Genomic DNA, 12,916 nt, shown 5'->3' on the forward strand with positions numbered 1-12,916 from the left:
ATCGACAAGACAAGAGTTTCCCCTTACAGCGTTTAGTACAAGGTGATGTTTGTTGGTTGATAGGAAGTAACACTTTCTGCAAAAGTGCATATAGATCACAAATTCTCTTTTGGCCTTAAGTAGTTTATTGGAAAATTATAGTATCTTACACGTTACCTGATATATGGTAGTATTTTTGGTATTGCAAGTAATGTTTTATTATTTATTTATTAGAGAGAGAATAGTGTGTGCATGACCAGGGGAGGGACAGAGGGAGAGAATCTCAAGTAGACTCCCCACTGAGCATGGAGTCCTATGTGGGGCTTGATCTCAGGACCCTGAGATCATGACCTGAGCCGAAATGAAGAGTTGGATGCTCAACTGACTGAGCCACCCAGGCGCCCCTAGATCTTGTATAACTAAAACCATCTTCAGTTCAGGCTTGTTGATCTTGTGAGTCATTTATTGATTAATTTATTTTCTTACCATTTCAGAAAAAAGCCAAAGGACAAGAGCTCTTTGATCAGATAATGTACCATTTGGACCTTATTGAAAGTGACTATTTTGGACTGAGATTTATGGATTCTGCACAAGTAGCAGTGAGTAGCTGTTTTTTTGGAGGTTCCAATGTGGGGGTAGAAATGGAAAATTTCAGATGACATGCTAAGTGCTGCAAGGCTACATGTTCTTACTGTATTCTCTTTTTCTTCTGATTTTCTTGTTATGGTCTGAAGCTTTGACCCCTTCAAAATAACCTGAATAAATAAAATCTTAAAAAAAAAAAGTAACCTGAAGTGCTTGTTAAAAAAATGTGATTCCTGGTCCTAGCCCATATTATTAGAGCATGATCTTTGCAGTTGAGGCTAGGAAATCTTTTTTTTTTTTTTAATTTATTTGAGAGAGAGAGAGAATGAGAGAGAGAGCACTAGAGGGGAGAGGGTCAGAGGGAGAAGCAGACTCCCCGCTGAGCAGGGAGCCCCATGTGGGACTCGATGCTGGGACTCCAGGATCATGACCTGAGCCAAAGGCAGGCGCTTAACCAACTGAGCCACCCAGGTGCCCCGGAAATCTGTCTTTTTAATAACCACTGGGTTGGTAGTTGGGCATACTAAAGTTTGAGAACCACTGTGTAATGGAAAGGGTGCTAAAATGGGAGTTTTGTGGGTTCTTGTGTAAGTGATAAAAGTTACTCATTTGCAAATTAAGGTGAGTAGACTAGGTTATCTTCAAGATCCCTTCCTGATCTTTGATTCTATAAATGTTCTTTGACCATGTACATTTCAGATGAGAGAAATGTATATGTGATACAGTAGGAAGTTGGAAGCTTTTCAAAGATCTGAGTACTATATACTAGAATTTGACTGGAGGGTGTTTGAGTGAAAGTAGTAGATGATAAGATTGGAAGGTGGATTATTGGCCAAACTGAATACCAAAAGTATTAAATAATAGACGGGCAATATTTATTCTCTAATAATAGGGATTAGGGTTATATTTTGCTTCAGGAAGTATTATATGGAAATATTGTATAGGATTATTTGGAATGCGCAGAGATTGAAGTCAGAAAGAGTCATTGCAAATACTGGGGATAAAAGTAATGTTAAGGCCTGGAATAGGATATTCACAGTAGCAGGGAGGGGGAGGGAGTAGAGATAAGGATACCAAGACATTAAGCTCTGTGTTCTGGAAGTCTGTGATGGAGGAGTGTGTATGTGTTTAGTGACACACTAATTGTAGTATCTAGGACTCACAGGAACAATATATAAGAATTCTCAAGTTCTTTTTGGAGTGGGGCATTCATTCATTTGGTGTGATTAATAAATTAATTAGAATACCTCCATAAGATACTATTAAAAACACGTCTTTTGGAGATGAACTCCTTAGTTGGCTTTATAGAACATCTTGACTAAATTTACAGCTGTTAATAATGCTAGCTATAATTTTTTTTTCTCTGATTTCCATACCCCTAGTCCCCCTTCCTGAGTTAAAAGAATTTAAGTATGAACATTTAGCAACAGAGTACTGGCTAAATTTTGGCAATGCAATACTACTCTGCAGCTCATTAAAAATGGTGATTTTTAAAGTATACTAATTGACATAGAATAATGTAGAGAAAAGGGTTACAGAACAATATATTGGAGTTTTTCTATTTAAAAAAAAAGTGGATATATGTACATATATATACATGAAAAAATTTGCAAAGCTATTTCCCATAGTTTCAGAGTTCTCATCTCTGGATGGAGTTTGTATAGGAGGCATTTCTTTTATTTTTCATTTTAATGTTATTTCTCTCCGATTAGACTAAATCCATCGAGGGCACGGAATTCGTCTTACTGTGTTGCCCAGCATGTAGTAGACACATGAAACATTTATCAAATTAAATTCTCATGTACTGTTTAGTTTGATATAAAGTCCTGGTTGACTGTTGAGTTTAATATTATTTATCAGTCATCTTTCAAATAATGGAATTACAGTCTTATAATCAATGAAAAAATAAATGATGTTAGGGATAAATAATTCATAGCTTCCTTTTTTTTGCGGAGCTGTGAAGGAGAAGAGGTAGGAATATGCCAACATTAAGTTTCAGGTACCTTCTTTCCTTAGGATACATAAATTAGTCTCTCCTTATCCATGGTTTCACTTTCCATGGTTTCAGTTACCTGTGTTCAACCCCAGTCTGGAAGCAGATGATCTTCCTTCTGACATGTTGTCAGAAGGTCAGTGGTAGCCTAACGCTACATCACGATGCCTACACCATTCCTCTCACTTCATCTCATCACGTAGGCATTTTATCATCTCATAGCATCACAAAAAGAAGGGTGAGTACAGTACAATAAGATACTGTCAGAGACCACATTCACAAAATTTTATTATGCTATATTATTAATATTGTTCTAGTTTATTATTAGTTGTTACTAATATCTTACTGTGCCTAATTTATACATTAAACTTTATTATAAGTATGTATAGAAAAAAATACGGTATATATTGGGTTTGGTACTATCTGTGGTTTCAGGCATCCACTAGGAGTCTTGGAATGTATCTCCCACAGATAAGGGGGGGACTATTGTAATTGCGGAAAGAAATAGACATGTAGCCATTGCTAAGTTGTACTATTTGCTCTTCGTTAATATCAGTAATTACTGAATTACTAGATCCATTAATATTTTTTCCCTCATTTGATACACATATAGTACCTTTTTTCTGGTCATAACGAGTTTTTAGTAAAGCCAATATTAGAACTCTTTTTTTTTCTTTAAAGTTTTATTTATTTAAGTAATCCTACAGCCGACGTGGGGCTTGAACTCATGACCCCGAGATCAAGAATGCAATTGCATGCTCCTCTGACTGAGCCAGCCAGGCGCCCTAGAACTTTTCTTTTATTTATTTATTTATTTATTTTTTTAAAAAGATTTTATTTATTTGACAGAGAGACACAGCGAGAGCAGGAACACAAGCAGGGGGAGTGGGAGAGGGAGAAGCAGGCTTCCCGCCGAGCAGGGAGCCCGATGCGGGACTTGATCCCGGGACCGGGATTATGACCTGAGCCGAAGGCAGACGCTTAACGACTGAGCCACCCAGGCGCCCGAACTTTTCTTTTTTTAAAGATTTTATTTATTCATTTGAGAGACAGAGGATGAGCAGGGAGAGGGAGAAGCGGACTCCCCATTGAGCAGGGACCCTGACGTGGGGCTCGATCTCAGGACACTGTGATCATGACCTGAGCCAAAGGCAGACACCCAACCTACTGAGCCACCCAGGTGCCCCACCTTAGAACTTTTAGTCCCTGTTCTTTTTAGTTGTAGTTTATCCTTCCCAAGCCCAGAAACCTAGGCATTAAGATTAAATTTTAGTAAGATTTACTTTCTGTTTTTGCTGTCACTGAAATACCCTATGTGAGTTGAACTGGAAAAACAATAGCTGGTAGACGAAAGCTATTCAAAAAATGACCTCTAGATAAGATTTTAAGTATTCTTAAAGTGCTAACTCACATAATTCTACAATTTTATGACATCAGTAGCATAGAAAAGACTCTCAGGTATTTGTCATGTGGCCAGATTTAACCCCAGAATGAAACAAAATTGATACTTTGCAAACAGTTCTGTTTATTGGTGAAGATAGTGAACTTGATCAAGTGAAGTTTTTGGCCAGGATCATCTGTGTAAACTAAGTTAGTCCTATGATTTTCATGTCTGTTTGTCATATTTAGTGTGTAGACATAAGTGTAGAATCCAAAGAATGTTGAGGCAGGGTAAAAAAGTGACCAAAACCAGATCAAGACACTTCATAAAAAGAGAACTGCGGGCCAATATCTCTGATGAACAGAGATGCAAAAATCCTCAACAAAGTATTAGCAAACCAAATCCAACATCATTCACCACAATCACTTGGAGTTTATTCCTGGGATGCAAAGGTGGTTCAATATTGGCATATCAATCAATGTGATACGTATCAGTAAGAGAAAGGATAAAAACCATTTGATCGTTTCAGTAGATGCAGAAAAAGCATCTGACAAAGTACAACATCCATTCGTGATAAAGACCCTCAACAAAGTAGGGTTAGAGGGAACATACCTCAAAATAATAAAGGCCATATATGAAAAACTCACAGCTAACTCAGTGTTGACAAACTGAGAGCTTTTCTCCAAAATCAGGAGCAAGACAAAGATGTTCACTCTCACTGTTGTTATTCAACATAGTACTGGAAGTCCTAGCAATCAGGTAAGAAAAAGGAATAAAAGGCATCCAAAATTTTTTTTTTTTTTTAAGATTTTATTTATTTGAGATAGAGCGAAAGAGAAAGCACAAGCATGGGGCAGAGGGAGAAGGAGAAATAGGCTCCCTGCTGAGCGGGGAGCCCTATGCGGGGCTCAATCCCATGATTTTGAGATCATGATCTGAGCCAAAGGCGGATTCTTAACCAGCTGAGCCACCCAGGCACTCCAAAGGCATCCAAATTGGTAAGGAAGAAGTAAAACTTTAACTATTTGCAGATGACATGGTATTATGTATAGAAAGCCTTAAAGACTCCACCAAGAAACTGTTAGTGCATTTCTCTACACTAATAATGAAGCAGCAACAGGAGAAATTAAGAAAGCAGTTTCATTTACAATTGCACCAATACCTAGGAATAAACTTAACCAAGGGGGTGAAAGACCTGTACACTATAAAACATAAAACTATAAAACATTGATGAAAGAAATTGAAGACAACACAAAGAAATGGAAAGACATTCCATGCTCATGGATTGGAAGAACAAATATTGTTAAAGTGTCCATACTACACAAAGTAATCAGATTTAATGCAATCTCTATCAAAATATCAACAGCATTTTTTACAGAACTAGAACAAATAATCCTAAAATCTGTATGGAACCACAGAAGACCCCAAATAGCTAAAACAGTCTTGAAAAAGAAAGACAAAGCTAGAGGTATCACAATTCCAGATTTCAAGTTACACTACAAAGCTATAGTAAACACAGAATGGCACTGGCACAAAAACAAACACGTAGATCAATGGAACAGGATAAAAAGCCCAGAAACGAGCCCACAGTTATATGGTCTTTGACAAAAGAGGCAAGAATATGTGATGGGGAAAAGACAGTCTCTTCAACAAATGGTTTTGGGAAAATTGGACAACTACATGCAAAAGAATGAAACTGGGTCACTTCCTTAAATCATACACAAAACTAAACTCAAAATGGATTAAAGACCTAAATGTGAGACCTAAAACCATAAAAATCTTAGAGCCCAAGTAGTAATTTTTCTGACATGAGCCATAACAGCATTTTTCTAGATATGTCTCCAGAAGCAGGGGAAAAAAGCAAAAATAAATTATTGGGACTACATGAAAATAAAAAGCTTCTGCATTGCAAAGGAAATAAATAACTAAAATGCAACCTACTGAATGGAAGAATATATTTGCAAATGACATATCTGATAAAAGGATAGTATCCAAAATATATAAAGAACTTATACAACTCAAAACTTAAAAAACAAATTATCCAATTAAAAAATGGGCAGAAGACATGAACAGACATTTCTGCAAAGAAGACATCCAGATGACCAACAGACACATGAAAAGATGCTCATCATCACTTATCATCAGGGAAATGCAAATCAGACCTACAATGAGATACCACCTCACACCTGTCAGAATGGCTAAAATAAAAAACAAGAAACAAGTGTTGGTGAGGATGTGGAGAAAAAGGAACACTTGTGCACTGTTAGTGGGAATGCAAACTGATGCAGCCATTGTGGAAAACAGTATAAGGTTCCTCAAAAAAATAAAAATGAAACTACCCTATAATCCAGGAATTACACTACTGGGTATTTACCCAAAGAATACAAAAACACTAATTCAGAGGATATATGCACCTCTGTGTTTATTGCAGCATCATTTCCAATAGTCAAATTATAGAAGCAACCCAAATGTCCAGCGACAGATGAATGGTTAAAAAAGAGATGGTATATATATCCAGTGGAATATTATTCGGCCATAAAAAGGAAATTTTGCCATTTGCAACAACATGGGTGAAGCTAGAAAGTATAATGCTAAGTGATTTAAATCAGTGAGAGAAGGACAAATACCATTTCATTTCTCTCATATGTGGAATTTAAGAAACAAAACAAATGAGCAAAGGGAAAAAAAGAGAGGCAAACCTAAAGACTTAATTATAGAGAATAGGGCACCTGAATGGCTCAGTCAGTTAAGCATCTGCCTTCAGCTCAGGTCATGATCCAGCGTCCTGGGATCGAGTCCTGCATCGGGCTCCCTGCTCAGTGGGGAGTCTGCTTCTCCCTCTACTCTCTCCGCCCCCCGCTCGTGATCTCTCTCTTTCAAATAAATAAATAAATAAATAAAATCTTTAAAAATATAGAGAACAAACTGATGGTTACCAGAGGGCAGGTGGGTGGGTGATAGCACTAAATAATGTACAGAATTGTTGAATCACTATATGTCACCTGAAACCAATATAACACTGTATGTTAATTATACTATAATTAAAATAAAAACCTTAAAAAAATGATCAAGGAATTACGTGTTACATTTCAATCTTGAATATATCATATGTATGCCTATATATGTAAAGTTAATGTGTTAAAGTTTAGTTTATTGGTCATTTCAGATAAGTCCAAAATATGTATGACTGGAATTATGCATTTACTTTTCTTCCTATTAATACATAAAATCTGAGTTTGCTCTTGTTTACTTTTGCTTATACCAGCTCATTTTATGTTCACATACACATTGAATTTTGTAGTTGAAATGTCATCTTTACAGAAAAGTTGCAAGAACAGTGTAAATAACTATTTTTGTGGAACCATTTGAGAAAGTTGCAGATGTCTCATCGCCCCTGAATTCTTTTTTTTTTTTTTTTAAGATTTACTCATTTATTTGACACAGGGAGAGAGAGAGCGCACACACACAAGTAGGCAGAGCAGCAGGCAGAGGGAGAGGGAGAAGCAGCTCCCTGCTGAGCAGAGAGCCCGATGCGGGGCTTGATCCCATGACCCTGGGATCATGACCTGAGCCAAAAGCAGCCGCCTAACCTACTGAGCCACTCAGGCGCCCCCCCCCACCCCACCGAATTCTTTAGTGTATGTTTCCTACAAGCATATTCTGTATAGCTCAGTACAATCGTCAAAACCAGGAAGTGGTTGTGACATTACCACCATCTAATCCTCAGACTCCATTCATATTTTGCCAGTTGTCTGTACAGTGTCCTTTATAGCCAAAGGGTCTAGTTCAGAATCATGTTTTACATTCAGGTGTCAGATTTCATCAGTTGCCTTCATCTTGGAATACTGTGGTTCCTCAGTCTTTCCTTGACTTTTACGTTTTTGAAGATACAGGTCAGTAATTTTTATAGGCTGCCCCTCAGTTTGGGTTTGTTTGATGTTTGGTCATGAAGTAGGTTAATCTTAGACACTTTGGCTGGAAAGTAAGTGAAGTGATGCTGTGTTTTCTTACTCTATCAAGTGACATTTAACTTTATTTTGTCCCATTACCAGTGATACTAACTTTTTACTTGGAATCTTTTTTTTTTTAAGAGACAGGATGGGGAGTGGCAGTAGTGGGGGTGAAGAGAATGGGAGAGAATATGTTAAGGAGGCTCCATGCCCAGTGCGGAGCCCAACGTGGGGCTTGATCTCACAACCCTGAAATCATGACCTGAGCCGAAATCAAGAGCTGGACGCTTAACCAACAGAGCCACACAAGTGTCTTGATATTAACTTTGATACCTTGATTAAGGTAGTATCTACCAGGCCTCTCCATTATATTCTTTTTCTCTTTGTAATTAAGTTTTTCTTTCTTCTTTCTTTCTTCCTTGTGGGCAGTTACTTTGAGATTTCCTTATCAAATTTTCTGTTTATTATGAACCAGTGGACTCCTGTCTTATCCAATGTGTTATAATTTGTTACTGTCATTTCTTCTGATGCTCAAAGTTTCCCAAGTTTGGCCAACGGGAGCTGCCTCAGGATGGCTTCTGTGTTCTTTTAACATGCATCCATCATTCTTTGGGTCTTACCTTACTTTCTGGGTCAAGATTATGTTCCATGTTCATATTGTATTTCCCTGTTCCAGCCCTGGAATTAGCCATTTTTCCAGTTGGTTCTGTGTTCAGATTTAGGGAATATATGTTCACATTTATTTCTGTCTATATAAATTGACACACTGAATTCATACCCATAACTCCCAATTCCAGTCCAATGCCACAGGGCTTATTGTAGTATTTTCCTCTCCCATATTTATAGTTCTCTTTTACATAAACCAGGCTTTGTCTGTCATCAGTATGTTTACTTGAGTGATCACTCACTCTGGATGGAATCAGTCTCTAACCTCTCCCTGTGCAGATTCTGGCATTGCCCAGACTACCTTCTTACTTCGGGACTGAATTATTTGGGAAGAGAAAGCTTCTTATATTCCAGTTACCTTATAAATACAGAATAGTATGTAAAGCACTTCTTTGGAGATAGTATTGAAGAGTTATCTCCCTAGAAGTATGGTTTAGGGTAGGAGGATTAGAGGGAAGAGAGAAGATACACTTGAGGAAAACAGAGTTGGTTTTACTTAAGGTGACCATATAGTCTTTTGCCTGAAGTAGGCCACTTTTAAAAAATCGAGATATAATTTACAAATCATAAAATTCACCAGTGGTTTTTAATATATTCAGACTTGTGCAGCCATCACCACTAATTCCAGAACATTTTCATTACTTGAAAAAGAAGCCCTGTTCACATTGCCAGTCACTCCCTATTTCCCCTGTCCCACAGCCCCTGGCAAACACTAATCTTTCTGTTTGTATGGATGTGCCTATTTTGAAAATTTCATGTGAATGGAATCACATAATGTAGCTTTTTGACTCTGGAAATGTGCTTAGCATAGTTTTTTCAAGGTTTATATTGTAGCATCTCTCTATACTTGGTCCTTATGGCTGAATAATATTCCGTTGTATGAATATATACCACATTTTGTTTACGTACTCCTTGATGGACATTTGGGTTCATTGATTTTGGCTATTAGGAATAGTGCTGCTATTACTGTTTGTGTACAAGTTTTTTGCATGAATATGTTTCAGTTCTCTTGGGTATGTGTCTAGGAGTGGATTTGCTGGGTCTTAAGGTAACTCTTTAACTTTCTGAAGAACTGCCAAACTGTTTTCCATAATGACTCTACCATTCCACATTCTTACCAGCAATGTATGAGGGTTCTAATTTCTCCATATCTTCACAAACACAATATTTCTTTTTGATTCTAGCTGTCTTAGTTGGTATGAAGTGGTCTCATATGGTTTTGACTTGAACTTCCCTAAAGACTAGCGATGTTGAATATCTTTTCATGTTTATTGGGTGTTCATATATCTTCTTTGGAGAAATGTCTGTTCATATCCTTTGCCCATTTTATGTATGGATTTATTTATTTAAAGATTTATTTGAGAGCGAGAACGTGCACACATGCCGGGGTGGGGAGGGGCAGAAGGAGAGGGAGAGTCTTAAGCTGACTCTGCGCCGAGCGTGGATCCCAATGCAGGGCTCAATTTCAAGACCCTGTGATCACAACCTGAGTTGAAACCAAGAGTCAGATGCTTAACTGACTGTGCCACCCGGGCACCCCTACATATATACAGTGTTATATTAGTTTCAGTTGTACAATATAGTGATCCAGCAGTTCTGTATATTATTCAGTGTTCATGTATTTTCATTATATTTTTATTTTTTTGATTACTGAGTCAATCTCTTTACTTGGTGTATTCAGATTTGCTCTTTATTTCTTGAGTCCATTTTTAAACCAAGCCACTTTAGAGAGCCAAGGGTGACCTACTGGATGAGGGTTGGTGTAAATGAGTATTATTCTGGCATACTAGGATTTATGGCTACTCTTGTTTTTGTTGACTGCAGAATACTACTTCATCCTCTGTTTTCAAATCTAAATTTAACTTAGTGTCTTCTTATATAGCTCAGTGATGATCTTAAACCTTGAGTTATAATGATGAAATCTGTGGATGCTTTTTTTTTTTCTTTTTTAAGATTTTATTTATTTATTTGACAGGGAGCGAGCGAGAGAGGGAACACAAGCAGGGGGAGTGGGAGTGGGAGAAGCAGGCTTTCCGTGGAGCAAGGAGCCCGATGCGGGGCTCCATCCCAGGACCCTGGGATCGTGACCTGAGCCGAAGGCAGATGCTTAACAACTGAGCCACCCAGGTGCCCCCTGTTGAGGCTTTCTGTAGAAAAATGTGCATATACATAATATTCTGTGTATATACATAGATAATTAAGGTATTCCTGAACCCCATCTGTGGACTCTTATTTAGTAACCCTTCTTTCAGAAATAACCTGTAGCTTAAAGGAAGTCTGGTGATGGTATTAATTTGCATGTGTTTTCTTAAAGTCTTTATGATAATAATTAGTGTTTTTGAAAATTTATCATCTCTTCTGTACTATTGGTGAAACCTTGTTTAAATCTCATGACTACACACATTTTTATGGTACTATTTCTTTTTTTTTAAAGATTTTATTTATTTATTTGACAGAGAGAGACACAGCGAGAGAGGGAACACAAGCAGGGGGAGTGGGAGAGGGAGAAGCAGGCTTCCTGCCGAGCAGGGAGCCCGATGCGGGGCTCGATCCCAGGACCCTGGGATCATGACCTGAGCCGAAGGCAGACACTTAACGGCTGAGCCACTCAGGCGCTCCAAGTTGGAGTACATCTTAAAAGACATAGGAGTGTTATGTACTTCCAAGAAGAACTAAGTTTTTTCTCATTCTTCTTTCTGAATGATGCTGTATATTTGATATGTTTTCATTTCCCATTTTTAATAGAGGTAGATACAGAGAAATACAGCATAATGATAAATTGGAGCCGACGTGTAACAGACTGTTGAACATTAATAAGTATTGGTAGAGGAATTATGGTGAACTGGGGAGCATATCCCTTTTCTATTCAAAAAGAGGCTGGAGGGGCAGTGACTGTCTAGCTGCAGCCATTTGTTTCCAAATAACATTGCTGGATTTATCTTTAGATATTTCAAGAGAAGCTGGTTGGATTTGTAGGTTATATCTTCCATTTAAAAAATTTCTTTTAAAATGTAGTGTAGCCCATGAAAAAGAACTAAATAAATGAAGAGACATATCATGTACATGGATTAGAAAACTCAACAAAAGGACGCCTGGGTGGCTCAGTTGGTTAAGCTACTGCCTTTGGCTCAGGTCATGATCCTGGAGTCCCTGGATCGAGTCCCACATCGGGCTCCCTACTCGTCAGGGAGTCTGCTTCTCCCTCTGACCCTAACCCCTCTCATGTGCTCTCTCTCATTCTCTCTCTCTCAAATAAATAAATAAAATCTTTGAGAAAAAAAAAAAAAGAAAACTCAACAAAGTAAAGGTATCAGTTCTTCTGTAGTTGATCTACAAGTTTCATGCAATTTGCATCAAAATTCCAGCAAAATCTTTTATAGATATAGACAACATTTTAATAAGATTTATTTGGAAAGGCAAAAGAACTAAAATATCTAGAAATAGTTTTGAAAAAGGAATAAAGTGGGAGCAATCACTCAGCTGGTCTTCAAGATTTAAAACTACTTTAGTCAAGACTGTGGTATTAGCACAGCAATAGACACACAGATCAGAGGAAGAAGACAGGAACCCAGAAAGGGTCTTGCACAAGTATGACCAACTTATTTTTGATAGAGATGCCAAAATAATTAAATGGAAGAAGGATAGTCTCAATAATGGTGCTGGAGCAGTTGGATATCAGACAAAAAAATCAATCTTGGCTTAAACCTTATACTTGTACAAAAATTAACTCAAAATAGATAATGAACACAAATATAAACTGTAGGACAATAGAACTTAGAGGTAAATACATAGGAGAAAATCTCTGGGACCTAGGGCTTGGAGAAGTTATTGATGGGACATGAAAAACAGTCCATTAAAACAAATTGATAAAATGGACTTTATCAAGATTAAGAGCCTCTTTTTTTTTTTTTTTTTTTTTAAAGATTTTATTTATTTATTTGAGAGAGAGAGAGAGAGAGCACAAGAGGGAGGAGCGGGAGAGGGAGAAGCAGACTCCCTGCTGAGCAGGGAGCCTTCTTTTTTTTTTTTTTTAAGATTTTAAAATTTACTTTAGAGTGAGAGAGAGAGCAAGCATGAGCCAGGGGAGGAGCAGAGGGAGTGAGATAAGCAGACTCCGCGTTGAGCACAGAGCCTGACTCGGGGCTCGATCCCAGGACCCTGAGATCATGACCTGAGCTGAAATCAAGAGTTGGCCACCCAACTGACTGTGCCACCCAGGTGCCCCAAGATTAAGACCTTCTGCTTTGAGAAAGACTCAGTTAAGAGGGTAAAAAGCCAAGTTACACACTGGAAGAAAATACTTGCAAACCACATATCTGACCAGGAACTCAATCTAGCATATATAAAGAACTCCTAAACTCA

At 37.8% G+C, this 12,916-nt stretch overlaps 1 protein-coding gene across 6 annotated transcripts in view; it reads left to right on the forward strand.

Annotated features, from left to right (window-relative positions):
* Window positions 1-12,916, forward strand: part of EPB41L5 (erythrocyte membrane protein band 4.1 like 5) — a 143,066-nt gene that overhangs the window by 24,737 nt on the left and 105,413 nt on the right. For all 6 annotated transcript variants that reach the window (XM_031031283.2, XM_006736371.3, XM_031031284.2 and 3 more), the window contains one exon: window positions 474-578. In XM_031031283.2, coding sequence (XP_030887143.1) covers window positions 474-578 — 105 coding nt within the window. The remainder of the gene's footprint in view (window positions 1-473; window positions 579-12,916) is intronic.

This window comes from Leptonychotes weddellii, chromosome 3, assembly GCF_054177405.1.
Source record: "Leptonychotes weddellii isolate Sample4059 chromosome 3, ASM5417740v2, whole genome shotgun sequence".
NCBI lineage: Eukaryota > Metazoa > Chordata > Mammalia > Carnivora > Phocidae > Leptonychotes > Leptonychotes weddellii.